General features: G+C 43.7%; 1 protein-coding gene across 5 annotated transcripts in view; it reads right to left on the reverse strand.

Annotated features, from left to right (window-relative positions):
* The window catches only part of SUGCT (succinyl-CoA:glutarate-CoA transferase), a 304,201-nt gene that overhangs the window by 177,156 nt on the left and 111,449 nt on the right, over positions 1-15,596 (reverse strand). For 4 of the 5 annotated variants that reach the window (XM_081165186.1, XM_081165185.1, XM_081165188.1 and 1 more), the window contains exons 10-12: positions 9,701-9,772; positions 8,865-8,962; positions 2,907-3,009 (exon numbers count right to left, since the gene is read on the reverse strand). In XM_081165186.1, the coding sequence (XP_081021312.1) occupies positions 2,907-3,009; positions 8,865-8,962; positions 9,701-9,772 (273 nt within the window). Of the gene's footprint in view, positions 1-571; positions 680-2,906; positions 3,010-8,864; positions 8,963-9,700; positions 9,773-15,596 lie in introns of all 5 variants that reach the window. The other variant, XM_081165187.1, reaches the window with a different exon arrangement.

Here is a 15,596-nt window from a genome sequence, read left to right on the forward strand (position 1 = left end):
TCCTTTCCCTACTCACTACAAGCTTTTGTTGAAAAGTGTCTAATTTCAGTGGCCGTTTGGCTCTGTAGCTGATTAGTGCTGCTTAAAATTTTAAATTATCTTTAGTATTGGTATTTAAAATGTTGCCCTTTATTACATTTTTGTGCTGTTAGACATCACTTTTTGAGTTCTTTGGGTTGAAAAGTGAGAAATACTTTTTAATAGAAATAAAAATAAATCATGTTTCCCATGTGAATTATTTTTATAAAATTTCTTTGATTAATTTATTTAAGATACTTATAGACAGCTTAGTATTCTTAAGAAAAGAAATCAAAGTAGTATCCACAAAAATTCAAGGCACACAATAATAACCCAACAGCATTAAAAACAGTGTGCAATAAAATTCATCTTTGCAATGGGGGCGAGGCGGGGGGACGGCAGAGGTATGAGCAACAACTATTCTGAAAATGCTTAGGTGTAAAGAATACTGTGAAGAGAAATCCAGTTGATTAAGTATCAACTTTAAGTAACAAAGGGATCATTTCATTTCAAATAACACTCCCTATAAATGTGGTGATTCTGTTTAGATGACCTGGCAGACCCGTGTCTCACTGAACAGCTGTGGCCTTGCAGACATGGGCTGCCGCTTGCCGAGGACAGATTTTTCACCAGAGAGCCTTTGCATCCAGGCTGCTATGATCTGAAAAAGGAGCAATGATGGGGAACATTAACTGGCAGAAGACAGGAAGAAAATGAGGTTGTAATTATTATCGGGGGAAAGAGCCTTTAACATAAAGACTAGAAACTGATGTGAACCACAACAAAAGGAAGCCACTACAGAAAGTTAAAAGGTTTGCATGTGAAATTTTAAATAGGAACGTCTGAAAGTTCAGTTTAAGGAGCCAGTCTTCCTCCCAGCGTGATCCTTAAATATCACCTTTCGCAGTGTTAAAAGGTTTACATTTTGCAGTCCTTTGAACATATGCCTAATCACTAATTTAGCACCACCATGTGAATAAACCTCTAACAAAACACTTGTAAAACCAACCTGCTGTAAGTGCTCAAAAGCCGCAGCTTAAATCCCTGTGAAAGTTACAAAGCGAGAAAGTTGGCTTTCCTGCAGACCACAGGCAACTTCAGCACTGCATTCCCTTGTCCCACGAATTGCAGCCCACTGTCTCCCAACATTTCCATTCTGATGTCGCGCTGACCTATTTGCAAACTTTCATCACACCTGTCCTTCTCACCTTCCTCATAGGATACCAGCAAGAGAGACACCTCTTTCTCCGCGCAGTCTAACATCCTTCTGCCTCCCCCACACCACCACCCAACATGTTCTGAAGAGTCCTCCAATTCTCTGGAGCAAAGTGAGGTGGGGTGTCACTGAAGGCTGCAGTGGGAAGGGGAGGTGGTAAGAAAAGAAAAGGCACTTCTCTTCTTCCATTAAGGGATGGATTAAAAAAAAAAAAAACTTCTGTGATTGTAAGGACACCAAATGGATCCCACAATTTTTTAAAAAATAAAAAAATCTTCCATTTGGCACAAGTAACAAGGCAACAGTGATAGATCCTAAAGAGCAGGCAAACTTCCATGGGATGAGAAGGTTCATCAAGTGACTCAGTCCTAGGCCGTTTAGGGTTTAAAGGTAACAACCGTCAGCACTTGAAAGCAAACCAGCAACCTGTGCAACTGATTCAATAAAGGGGACACATGATTCCAGCACTTGACCCAGCAGAACTTTCATGGATTTAAGTTTCCACATGCTTTTCAGGGGGAAACCCACACAGAACGTGACATAGACATCCAACATGTAGCAAAAGCATGACGTCCCATGGCCTCACCTGACCTTCTCAGCAATGGGCACAGCTTCCTCTTTTTTAAAGTTACTGCTTTATTAAGCAAGTTGTCCATAAACTTTTCACATTTGAAACCAAGTCTACTCACAGCCTTTGTTGTATAGAACTGTCCCATCGTGTGGCACGGACTTTTTAAAGAACAGATTACTTTGCTGCAATATGTGGAGAATTTGCAGATATGTGGAGAATCTGCAGACAACAGCCTCACTTCTACAGTTAACAAATATTACTGGTTATAGAATAGTTAATCTTATTGGCTTCAGTGGGATAGTGTTCACCAATCACTGTCTTGACAGTATTCAGTAACTTCTGAACACACAAAAAAGGAAATATTTCAGTCAATGCCTTCTTATCAATGGCATTGTAACTTTTTGAAACCAGAGGAATAACAGAGAAAAGACCAATAAAAACAATAGCTTAAGGTCAAAACTGGATGATTTTAGCATCTGAATAAGATGCACCTCAAGAAAAGAGATATCAGTTTTTATGTACCTAAACATACCTGTTGCAATTTTATATAAAACTACAAAGATTTGATGGTGCCTCTGCTTCCATTACTTCAGATGGTGATAACTTAACATACAGTGATTCTACTTTTTCTGCTACAAAAACCTGAAAACATTTAGATAACCCAGGCTAAGCCTTTGGAATAAGGTTGACCACAAATGTAATGAACAGCATGTATCATGTTGAGCACTGCTGACCAGAAGGGTCCAGTGCCCAGCCCACAGCAAGCACAACAAATTGTATCATTAGATATAGAACGACAAATTGTACACTCACAGAGAACATGCCATTCCAGAGCAAACTCCCTATGCCCTGGAAGTTCATCGAACTGTAGTCAGGATATGGCTCAGGATCTAATAGACCAACTGTGTGACACAATACAAAACAGAGTCAAGATTTCCTAGGATTCGGCTTTTAAAATGTCTATAGTAAGTTATCTCTTTGCTATACTGTGCCACTACTTTTGTTATCATCATAATTATCAACTGAGGTTGGATAAATGGAAGAGGAGCAAACGTGAATAAATTTAAAGAAGCATTCAAAGGTTTATCGAAGAGAACTGACCTGAGGATCCGAGAACACTTGCTGCATGCTATTGATTGGACCATATGGAACACCACTACCTTCAAAGAGTTCTAGCCATTTGGTGGTCTCTTTTTCCAAAAACCTAGGAATAAGGAAACATGCGGTTTGAACTATCCATTTCAGCCAGCATTTTTTATATATATATAAGCTAGTTTCTCTCAAAGTAGTAAATAATGCAGTAAAAATGTTCTGCACATGTTCCTCAGAAATACAGAGACTAAGCCCTGGGGCAAAAATCATGGTTAGACTGTCTTACAATTCTATCTGATTTTCTGATGCAATCCAGCAGTGATGCAAACCAAAATTATCAGCAGTTTCAATAAAACCCAGTACATTTCCTCCCATTCTTAATTACTGTAATGAGCTTCACATTTTTTTTATTTCACGTCTATTTTTCACAACAAAAAGATAGATGTGATGTGGTTAAGAGACATGTGCATGAGAAAAGGTCTATTTTTAAACACAAAGATCCAATTCAAAGCCTTGCAAAGTTTTCTCCTCCTTTACATCTGAAACACATGTCCCAATTAAAAACAGCAATTGTTAGTCAGATAACAACATTGATTACATATTTATGTGTTGTATGATTGTAATATTTGTCCCAAGGTCATCCGGTTTTGCATATGATATACTATACTTATCCTGAACAACCCAAATTTCCTTGGTTTACTTGCTTGCCTCCTTGGGGTCATTTACAGAATCTTACTTCGTTATCATGTTCCTATCATTAGAGACATTTCCTGCTTCCTCCTCCCTATGTGGAGTTGTTTAGATGAAGTTCACAGACAGTTCTGAACAAAAGCAAACATTTAAACAACCTTTTACATTGCCCTTTTTGAGGTAGTCTGAATCAAAGCGCTTGGAAATGTACCCTTGCCAAATATGTGTCTGTTATTTTATCATTGTGCAACGAAACAGGCAGCCACACACACAAGGTCTGTAAATGCTGTGACAAATATTGCCAAAGAACTTTTCCACAATCAGCATTCTCTAGGCTGCACTTTGGATTTGAAAGAATATATCTTTGAAGAATAGGGAACATCCAGGCACGCACTGTCAAAAATAATGAACGTGATATGCAAAAAGCTGAAGCACTTTAAGATGCTTCATCAGAAAAGACAGCTGGCTCCCCTTATGCTCTTATGTATAAACTGCAAAAACTGGGGCTGCTGAAGAGGCCAGAGACCTGGAAGACCTGCTCCTGCCTTGCAGGTCTTTCCCACCTGGCCGGGGAGTGGACCGCCCTGACTGACTCCAGCTACAAAATCCAAGGCTGCTGAACAGACTCCTGGGCTGGTTGTTGTTTTGGGTTTTATTGGGGTGGGGGAGGGGAAGCGTAACAAAAAATAATATCAGTAACAGTATATTTATTTTAGATTTTGCTATGACTTATGTGAGAACATTGTTCAGTTTGCTTGTGTACTTTTGCATGCTTTATTTATTGTTTATGACTACTTTTGTTATGTCTGTAATTGTGTATTTTTATAAAAAGCTGCCTTGAGTATGGTTTTAACTATGCGTGTATGTAAAACCAGAGGGACGCGGGTGGCGCTGTGGGTAAAACCTCAGTGCCTAGGACTTGCTGATCGTAAGGTCGGCGGTTTGAATCCCCGCGGTGGGGTGAGCTCCCGCCGTTCGGTCCCAGCTCCTGCCCACCTAGCAGTTCGAAAGCACCCCTAAGTGCAAGTAGATAAATAGGTACCGCTTTCTAGAGGGAAGGTAAACGGCGTTTCCGTGTGCGGCGCTGGTGCTGGCTCGCCAGCTGCAGCTTCGTCATGCTGGCCACGTGACCCAGAAGTGTCTTCGGACGGCGCCGGCTCCCGGCCTCTTGAGCGAGATGAGCACGCAACCCTAGAGTCGGACACGACTGGCCCGTATGGGCAGGGGTAACTTTACGTTTACCTTTATATGTAAAACCATGCTCAAGGCAGTTTTTTTTTTAAAAAAATTCACAATTACTATGCGTATGTGTATGTAAAGGGACGCAAGTGGCACTGTGGGTTAAACCACAGACCCTAGGGCTTGCCGATCGGAAGGTCGGCGGTTCAAATCCCCGTGACAGGGTGAGCTCCCGTTGCTCGGTCCCTGCTCCTGCCAACCTAGAAGTTTGAAAGCATGTCAAAGTGCAAGTAGATAAATAGGTACCGCTCCGGCGGGAAGGTAAACAGCATTTCCATGAGCTGCTCTGATTTTGCCAGAAGTGGCTTAGTCATGCTGGCCACATGACCCTGAAAAACTGTCTGTGGAAGCGGACAAACGCTGGCTCCCTCGGCCTGTAAAGCGAGATGAGCGCCACAACCCCAGAGTCGTTCACGACTGGACTTAATTGTCAGGGGTCCTTTAGCTTTAGCTTTATGTGTATGTAAACTAGAAGCTGCTTCCCCTGTTTACTTCACAACGTGCCAAGCCCCCTCTCTTTACACTTGGCCACCCCCTCCCATTAAACCTTGCCAACCCTCTTACAATTCACCCAAACCATGCTCCCTCTCCATATTTCATTGCCCAAACTGTGCCCCTGCCCTTAGACGACAAGGAGTGGCAAGCAGCAATGGCAAAGCACAATGGTTGCTGGAGAGCTGCCCTGCCCTGCCCATCCCCAGCAGCTCACCTGGGGCATCCACCTCCCTCCACTTCCCTCGCCAGCCTCTGACACTGCGGAGGCTGAAATAGCGGCATCGTTGTGTGATGGGCAGTGGCAGCAGAGCAGGCTGGGTGGATGCTGGGGAGCTGCTTTGTCCAGGCTTTCTTGCCTAGGCCATATTGCATTAATATGGGGGCGGGGAGAGGTGGACCGGAAATCAGACAATGGAGGAAGAGCGCCAGAGATGTGGATGTGCCTGAACTGAAGAAGGATATGTATCTTGTATTTCTAGTTCAGGCATAGGCAACCTTGGCCCTCCAGATGTTTTGGGACTACAGCTCCCATCATCCCTGACCACTGGTCCTGTTAGCTAGGGATGATGGGACTTGTAGTCCCAAAACATCTGGAGGGCCGAGTTCTCCCATGCCTTCTCTAGTCTGTATTTTTATGCTGCAAACTGCCCTGAGATTTTTGGGTGAAGGGTGGTATGCAAATTTAATACAAATAAAAATGAAATGAAAAGACTGTGGGTGAGGCGTATCCTGATCACCCCAATGTGTGGAGGCAGTAGCAAGAAGTGGAGGGGAAAGGAGCATACATAAGCAGAACTAATGACCTGGCATGACTTCCAGTGTTTCTCAAACTTGGGTCCCCAGCTGGCAGGACCAGGATGATGGGAATTGTAGTCCAACACAGCTGGGGACTCAAGTTTGAGAAACACTGATGGGATGAGAGAAAGAGTCAGAAAAATGGCACGTGGGTATGTGAAATTAAGACTTGAGAGCAAGAGAGAGGAGGTGACAGAAAGGAGATGTGGCTGGGTACGAGTCTCAGAAGGAATATGGGCGTGACAGCGAGGCAGAAACTCAAAACTGTGGAGCCGGCAGAGACGCAAGAACAGCTGAACTGAAACAGTGAGAACTTCAAAGAGACAAGGAGGAATTTCAGGAAGCAGCAGGAATACCGAGGGGAAAGTGAAAGCAGAAGGGAAACCCAAAGGCAAAAACTGGTCCAGCGAAAGGTCAGCTGCCCAGTACCACCTCAACAGGGAAGAACAGACAAGGGCAGGAGGAATTGAAGACTTCCTGTAGCTAGCTACCACATGGTGGGTCAAATAATAGGACTGCACAGAAACTTTGCACATTTTGGGGGGTGTCTGTCTGCCTCAGGAAACAATGGAGTACACCTCCAGGGGCGAAGTCAAACTGCTGGAGGATCACAGCACCTATAGTGAATTCTCCAGGGTGCAAGACTGCCCAGTCTCTGGAAAATGTTTTGCAAGGTTGGATGGCAGGTTGAGAGGAGTTCCCTGCCAGGACAGACTTTGCTCATGTGCTCAAGACATTGATTCCATAAAACACATTTTGTTGCACTGTGCAAAATATGAGCAGGCAAGGGCTGAACTGACACTACCCTTGCTGGTACCTTTCCTGGGAAAATCAGAGGCTCACTATGTCAGGTTCCTATTGGAAGACCGGACAAATGCTAGAACATTAGCAGTGGCAAAGTTTTTATCGGTGGTTGCAAGAACCAATGATCCCTGTATTCTAAACAAAATGCTTGTTCAACCTGGAGGTAGGCTGTATGAATGGTGTATTGCTTTGTAACGATTTGTTGGGTCTCTGGACCATAATAAAGATTGTTGTTGTTTTTCAAGGCTGATTTTTCCTCAGGGTTTACTCCTGAAGCCTTTCTCACGAATGAGTATAGCTGCAAGGCAGCGGGAGGTTCAAGATCACATGGGTTTCCCATATTAAGAGTCCCCTGCAAGCAGGGTGGGCGTCTCGAGAGCACCTGGGATTCAGCAGGAGAGGGGGGCTTCACAGTCTGTTTGATTATGTATTTAGCAGCTCATGAAACTCAAGGCAGCCTATGTGGGATTCCTAGGCAACCTTCCACACATGCCCTGCCCAGACCTGCTTAACTTTAGCAAGGTAGATGCATCATGTGCAGTCAGGTTGTGCTGAACCTCACATCTAATCCGACTTCTAGTTTCTGATAATTCGTAAGGCAGATAATTAATCACATCTTCAGTGCATTAAATTTGACTGTGGCCAGTGTGTTTGCTGACACTACTGCAGATAAACTTTATCTTGCCATGCCATTCCTGGCAATTCAACATATTTTTCCACAAGAAACTCTGCCAGATGCATACCCATAAAGGATATTTAGCATTAATCTACTCTGCTGCTTTCTTCTTGTGACGGATGACTTGTTCTCCACAATTATTCTGTTTTAGATACTGTTGCAAAGACTCCAAGGAATAAGGGGGTTTTTTGTTTTTGTTTTCCTAGTACCAAGAAACAGTAACAAGTCCCACATAACCTGTCTTTCAAAATTTACCATATAAAATGTGATCACTCCACAAATGATGTCTATTAGCTAATACAAGCCAAATTACAAGGAACAGGAATGGAAACATATGACTCCAAGATCCTGGACCAAGATTTATATTACAATTGGTCTTTCTTTATTGGGTGCCAGATTCATTCAAACTAACATGACACTTAATAAATTATGTTCTTCCATTAGCATATGAAGTACAGAATAGGTCTGTACAGGCAGCATCTGACGTCCTCCAGGGATTTGGTGGAACCTCTGCTAACATAGCATAATATATTTGGCAAATAAGCTGAAGAACTGAACTTGAGACAGCAACAGGGACAACCAAGTAACAGCCAACTATGGGTATAAAAATGAAAAATGGAATATTGTCTTTCAGTAAATCCCACGTCAGGACTTGGATGAAGAATTGGATGAACCTGCACCCCCCCCCCTCCCATAGAGTGGTGTTTGAAATAAAACTGGAGAGGGCACGTATATGGGGGAGATGAGACTGTCTTCCATGCAGGAGATGACTCAGGGGCCTTTGAGAACATTTTAAGAGGTTCTAGGAAAATAAAGAACGTTTCCAAAGGAAAATGACTTCTCCCACTGATGACCACATGCACAATATGGTGTTGCACAGAAGATGCCTGGCGGACCATTTATAGCTAGTTGTAAGAGTTGCATTTAAGTACTTATTTTAAGAAAAAGTACCATTTGAAATATGTGTTTTGAAGGTCCTTGTTTTTTAAAGGCACATATTAATGTGAAAACTGAATGTTATTATGAGGGACCAGAAACAGACAAATTTGTCCTTACCTAGTTAAAGACAAATGAAGACAATCCTGTCTAAGACAAAATTTCTTAAGCGACATCCATTTGGTGGAAGACTTGAAATCTTATGCTTTTATAAACTTACATAACACCCCATAGTTAATATTAGCCTACATGAGCTATACATAATAAAATGGCCATGACTGCAAACAAGTTTGCAAAAATAAACACTTGAAGCTTAAATTCATAAATCGTACCTGGCTGTTAAAATTTCCGTAAGTTCCTTCCTATTTTGCACTCGCAGCTGGTTATTTTTGTATCTGGGATCTTGGCTGATTTCAGGCAGATTCAGGATCTGAAATGCATTCAGTAACATAATCATCACAGAACGTTGTGCAAATTGGTCTTCAGTGAGAGAGATGCAGTCATACACTAAATATCAAAGAATATAATCAATAAAACTGGGCTCTCTACGCATTTCTTAACATTTACTGTATGTGTAAAATCCAAAAGCACATTTATTCAATTAATTAAAAATAAATTAATTTTAATTAATTGGAGTAAAATATGTCCATCATGCCTTTTATTAATTAACTGAAATTCTTCTATCTCCATTTCCCACTAATTCAACAACACAAGCAGCTCACATCCGAAACCTAGTGTGCAAGTACACATAGTCAAAACATATTAAAACAATAATAATATCTCAGATGTGTCTCCTAGCTATTTATTTAAAGACTCTTATTCTAGTGATCGCCAAAAAAAAGCCCAACAACTTTTTCTGGACTTTTATCTCTGGAAATATGGCAACCCTAAGTTATATAACAGAATATGTCACTGCTGCTTCTTATGTAAGAATCAATATTCCACGTTAGCCCATTTAGAAACCAGTCATCGGTGAAACATTTTACTAGAATCATACACCTGCAACATATTTATTTGTATTGTTCTAAAACTGACTTTTTCCTTTTGTACTGTTATTATCGTATTATTGTAAATGGTCTTGTGACTTATGTTAAAGGCGATTCACGAAATCACCAACATTATCGCCTTGAGCTTCCCACCTTATGAATTGCTCTTTAATTACTATTACCTTGCAGACAGTGGCAAACTGTTGATCATTTCCTGCTCCCACCACAATGTAGCCATCCTTTGTTTTGAAAGCCTAGAAACAGTATGGGAGATCAGAATGTAATTGAAACATGCATTATGGTACTATGTGAATAATATTTCTGCCTCCACCATCAGTCGTTTTTAAAGGTCACTGTCTTTCAGAACTAGTCTGAGTCCACACGCACCACCTGTGCCTGCTCCTGGTGGACTCTCCCCTCCGCTTCCAGGCCAACTTTATGTGCACTCCATTTGTTTTAGTAAGTTGATATTGTAAACTGCTTTAGGTGCCTTGGCATATAAGTTCAACGAATGAAATATAAGCTAACGCTTTAAAAATTGTTAAATAGTCCACGTTCTCAATAGAAATTAATATTTTCTACCCAACAACTAAAGCATTTCAACTTTAGCTGAATTTACGCATCACAGCAAGCACACACATCCAGCCATTTAAGGCACATAAAGACTGTACTTTATTTATGATGCTCTCAAAGGTCCCTTTAAAGTAAATGCATGTATCACCATGTGCTTATCAGCAATTATCACTTTGCAAATGCCGGACAGACCACACAGCAGCATCTAACTTGTGTTCATACTGTGAATACTGAAGTTACTATACATGTAAAGGCCCAGCCACTAATGTTTTTGCTTCACTGACTTTGGGGCATGTGTGGGAAAAATGAGTAAATCCTAAAATGTAATTAGGAAAATGCAATCCCCATGTCATCTTCAGACAGAAGTAGTATTGGAATAAATACTGCAGTGTCTCTCTGCATGAAATTTATTTTCTTCTTCAGCAGAGCAGATATTCTGGGCTTCCCATCACAAAAACGGCTGATTATTTGTCAGTCATTGTTGCTGATAAAGCAGAAACTTCCCAACATTATTAGCACAGCAAGGCCAACATTTAAGAGTGCTAACAACAGTTTCATTCATGGTCTATGGATGTATACACACACAACCCGTAGGTTACCACAAGTTACTGTCTGGTCACAGAAAGCTCCACTATCTTATTATACAAAGGAGACAGAAAGCAAAGTGCAGACAGATTTTAATGAGATTTTGTTTTGATAAACTGCTGCCCATAGCCGTGAATCTTGCTAAATTAGTGCAATAAAATTTACTTCATACAAGGCAAAAGTCTTTTCTGTGTGTGCCTTTTGTTTGTAAAGAACAGAGGCTTGTGACAGGGCATCCCGGAACATGACAAAAATTGCATGCAAAATAATGCACAACGTTGGTGTCCTGAACTTCGTGGTGTAAGAGTAACTGAAGAAAATAAGCCACAGACATGGAAATTATTTCAGAGCTTGTTAGAGGAAATCAGTGGAGATGAATGATATGATATTCCAAAGCAATGTTTGGTGAAAGAAACTACAGGTTTGGGGTAAATATACAAAGATCATCTAATTATCAAGGGAAAGGAACAGCCCAAATGGCCTAAAGCAGAGGTTCCCAAATTGTGACCTGTGGTTCAAAGTAAAAACACAATGAGGACTCTTGCAGCGAGTAGCACAGCACACTACAATTGCTACAACGAGCAGAAAAATGATGAGGTGGTTCACCAAGACTCTCAGCAATGTGCAAGTGGTCTGTGAGAGGGGAATGTTTGGGAAAACTCAGTGAGAGTGGTGAGGAAAACCCAGAAGAGTGCCAAGTGTTGGTGGGGGCAGGGATGGCCTGGAAGGAGCCCTAATATAACTGTATTGTACTATTTTACATACACTATTTTGATTAAAATGTGGGACAGAAATCAAATAAATATACACACTTTTCATAGTAATTAATTATAGTTGCAGTACTATCATTATCACCAACACAAATACAGTCATAAACAATGGTCTTAAGAGTTGTGCTGTAGAACCAGTTTCTGATGGGAGTTTAGCTGGTGAACATTCCTTGAAGGTCTTTAACAGGAGAATATTGCCACCAGAAAGACACAGCTACTGGATTATAACAGAACAGTCATGGCTAGTCAAAGACCTACACCAAGGAACATCCTGACTCAGAATTCAGTGTTTTCCCTTAAGGAATCCAATCCAGTCCCTGGAGAGAAATATTTGGAGGAAGAGGATTGAGGCCCTGAAAACTACATTCCAACTGAAGACCTGGAGAAACCTTCAGTCTGAAGAGATCTATCTCAAAGATCCTTGCCAGGGTCCAAAGAACCACTTAGATCCTGCCTTGATCGCTGATTCTTTCCCATCACCCCAAGGCTTCAGGAGTGGAGGAGGCTTAAACACAACGAGAAGCTCAGAGTCACCAAGGATCTATTAGGGAGAAAGGGTCTCCCTGGGAGGATGGCAAACAATGACCCACTAAAGGACCAGATAATAGAGGAGCTGGAATTTTGGTCTCCTCTGGACCTATGCTGATTCTGGCAACAGAGAGCACTAGCCCTGCTCACCACTAATTTTACATTCCGTGTAAAAACAAAACACAGAGAAAGAAAAAATGTTATGCATTTAAAGTACCTCACACATATTGAGTTGGATCCAGACTGAGCTAGTTGAACTTGAGTCATGATTAGGGATGGAGGATAAGTTTGGTTCAATATGCATTTGAAGTTAAATCAATCAAATTCACACTTTCTGAAGCAATATATGAACCGAAACACAGCTAGCCTTAAAAATCCACACATCTTAATTTTGTGAAGCAGTTCTCCAACCAATCAATGTTTACAAAGATGCATATATTAGAGGAAAGTGTGCATAATGAAAATACTAGTAAAAATAACACTCACACACAAAACCCCCCCATTGTATTAGGAGAAGTTGCTTTGCACAAGATTGCTTTGCGCAAATTACCGTATTTTTCGCTCTATAGGACGCACTTTTCCCCCTTCAAAAATGAAGGGGAAATGTGTGTGCGTCCTATGGAGCGAAGACGCCATAGCCCCGCGACCCTCTCCCGACTGGAGAGGTGACACGCGGCTATGGCAGGAACCTCTACAGCCCCGTGTCACCTCTCCAGCCGGGAGAGCACGCGCACGGGGCTAAAGAAGCCCCCTGCGACCCTCTCCCGGCTGGAGAGGTGACACGCGGCTATGGCAGGAGCCTCTATAGCCGGCCGTCACCTCCCCAGCCGGAAGAGCGCGTGCGGGGAGTGTCTGCAAGCCTCGCGCACCCGGCAGGAGGTCCCACCGGGTGCACGAGGCTTGGGGCGGCAGCCTGTCGCCAGATGCACGGGGAGCCCTCGGGAGGGCTCCCCCTGCTTCGGGCGAGTGTCTGCAAGCCTCGCGCACCCGGCAGGAGGTCCCACCGGGTGCGCGAGGCTTGGGGCGGCAGCGGACTGCTTGCGCGCACCTAGAAGCTTGGGGCGCGCTGAGCTCAGCACGCCCCAAGCTCCTGGTGTAGCGCAGCGATCCGCTAGCCCTGGGAGAGCCCCGCGGCTCTCCCAAGGCTAGCGGACTGCTTGCGCGCACGCAGAAGCTTGGGGCGCGCTGAGCTCAGCACGCCCCAAGCTCCTGGTGTAGCGCAGCGATCCGCTAGCCCTGGGAGAGCCCCGCGGCTCTCCCAAGACTAGCGGACTGCTTGCGCGCACGCAGAAGCTTGGGGCGCGCTGAGCTCAGCATGCCCCAAGCTCCTGGTGTAGCGCAGCGATCCGCTAGCCCTGGGAGAGCCCCGCGGCTCTCCCAAGGCTAGCGGACTGCTTGCGCGCACCTAGAAGCTTGGGGCGCGCTGAGCTCAGCACGCCCCAAGCTTCTAGGTGCGGGCAAGCAGTCCGCTGCCGCCCCAAGCCTCGCGCACCCGGTGGGACCTCCTGCCGGGTGCGCGAGGCTTGGGGCGGCAGCGGACTGCTTGCCCGCACCTAGAAGCTTGGGGCGTGCTGAGCTCAGCACGCCCCAAGCTCCTGGTGTAGCGCAGCGATCCGCTAGCCCTGGGAGAGCCCCGCGGCTCTCCCAAGGCTAGCGGACTGCTTGCGCGCACCTAGAAGCTTGGGGCGCGCTGAGCTCAGCACGCCCCAAGCTCCTGGTATAGCGCAGCGATCCGCTAGCCCTGGGAGAGCCCCGCGGCTCTCCCAGGGCTAGCGGACTGCTTGCCGGCACGCAGAAGCTTGGGGCGCGCTGACCTCAGCCTGCCCCAAGCTTCTGGATTAGCGCAGGGGTCCGCTAGCCCTGGGAGAGGCGCCCGGCTCTCCCACGCTAGCGGAGACCTTGCCGGCACGCAGAAGCTTGGGGCGCGCTGAGCTCCGCACGCCCCAAGCTCCTGGTGTAGCGCAGCGCACCTGGGGGGAAAATAATTTTTTTCCCCTTTATTTCCCCCCCAAAAAATCTAGGTGCGTCTTATGGGCCGGTGCGTCTTATGGAGCGAAAAATACGGTAGTCAAAATGGCTACATTTATTGAATTCCAACTTTCTCTTCTCTCCCAAAGAGACAGACATGGGAATGGAACCCTAATCCTTGTTATAGATCTCCTCTATTTGAGCCACAACCACCTGCCTCTTATGTCACTTAGAGCGAACATTAATAGCTATTATTGCCATTATTTGTAGAGCACCTCAAAAGCTAGGAGCTGCACAACGATTGAGGCAAGAAGAACAATCGCCGCCTGCAGGTTTACAGTATGAAATCTATCAAGTAAGAGACAAAGTTTTGCCTTTTATTTTGCCATTTACCATATATCTGATTACAGTTTACTGGAAATAAGCCTCATTCGATTAAAAGAAACTTACTGTTGAGTGGACATTATAGGACTGCACTGTCAAGATCCTATCTTTTCACCCCTCCATAGGTTCCACATGAACTACACTGCAATTTTGCCAGGGATAAACAAAGTCTGAACTACTCATGAGCAGCTGACACAGGTTCTGTCCTAGCATTTCCGTATCAAGCAGCCTACAATTGCTACAAGAACGGATTCCCCCTGCTCCAGCAACTCTCACAGGATCTCATTATTAGTCAAGAATTTAGAAATTTAAGATGGTAATCCAGGCCAATGGTTACCTATGCTAAAGCTTTGCTGAAGTCCCTGGGAGAAGAGCACCTGTAGCTCCAGGCTTCACTGCAAACTACTGCTTTCTTAAAAACAATAATTTAGGACTGAATGGCCCTCACTTAGGTACACCCTCAGATTTGGATAGCCAGTTTAATACATTTGAGATTAGACTGCTTAAAATGGAGGGAAACAGAAATTCCATCCGGAGAAGTTTGGAATTGCGAGTCTTTAGCAAAACCTTTAAAAAGCACTTCCTCTAGGACACTTCGACCAGAAGTGAGTTTTGCAAACACAGCAAAAAGAGAAATGGTCGGGATTTATGCCGGCCTTCTTTCCAAAGCTACTTATACCACCAATGCTTGTTTTTAATGTCAGTTTATGCTTCAGCCTCTTAAAAAAACACATGATAAATACAGATGGACCTGAATCACATCTGGACCATCCCAAAGGCTGGAGGTATTTTGGCCCAGGATCTTGAGTCGAAATTCATCTTCAGCAATGAGAGAGATGAAATGTGGTGCCATCGAGACAAAATGTTGCCAAGAAAAAGTAGAGATGGGAAATGAGACAATCCCATTGAGTTCAGCAACATATGCTTCAGTGACGACTGGTGTTTCAAAGTTTGGATTACAGCACACACATCCAGCTTACTAATGTGATATTTGCTAAATTATTTTTAATGCTTCCTTACTTGCTGATTCCTAAATAAAATAAACTTTATGGAGATTAATGCTATGGTGGGGTGAAATATTCTTTTTTAGTCTTTCAGTAGCTTGAATTTTAGATTTCCAAGGGCTTGGTCACCATTCTATGTTTGATCCACCAACCTTCTTTGCATAATTCACTTCATTCTATAACAAAACAGAAAAGGGTCTCTCATTTCTGGGATAAGGATCAAGAGCAATGAAGGATTAAGAGCAATGACCGAGGTCCTTTGGTCC

This window comes from Podarcis bocagei (genome assembly GCF_964188305.1).
Source record: "Podarcis bocagei genome assembly, chromosome: 12".
Lineage (NCBI taxonomy): Eukaryota > Metazoa > Chordata > Lepidosauria > Squamata > Lacertidae > Podarcis > Podarcis bocagei.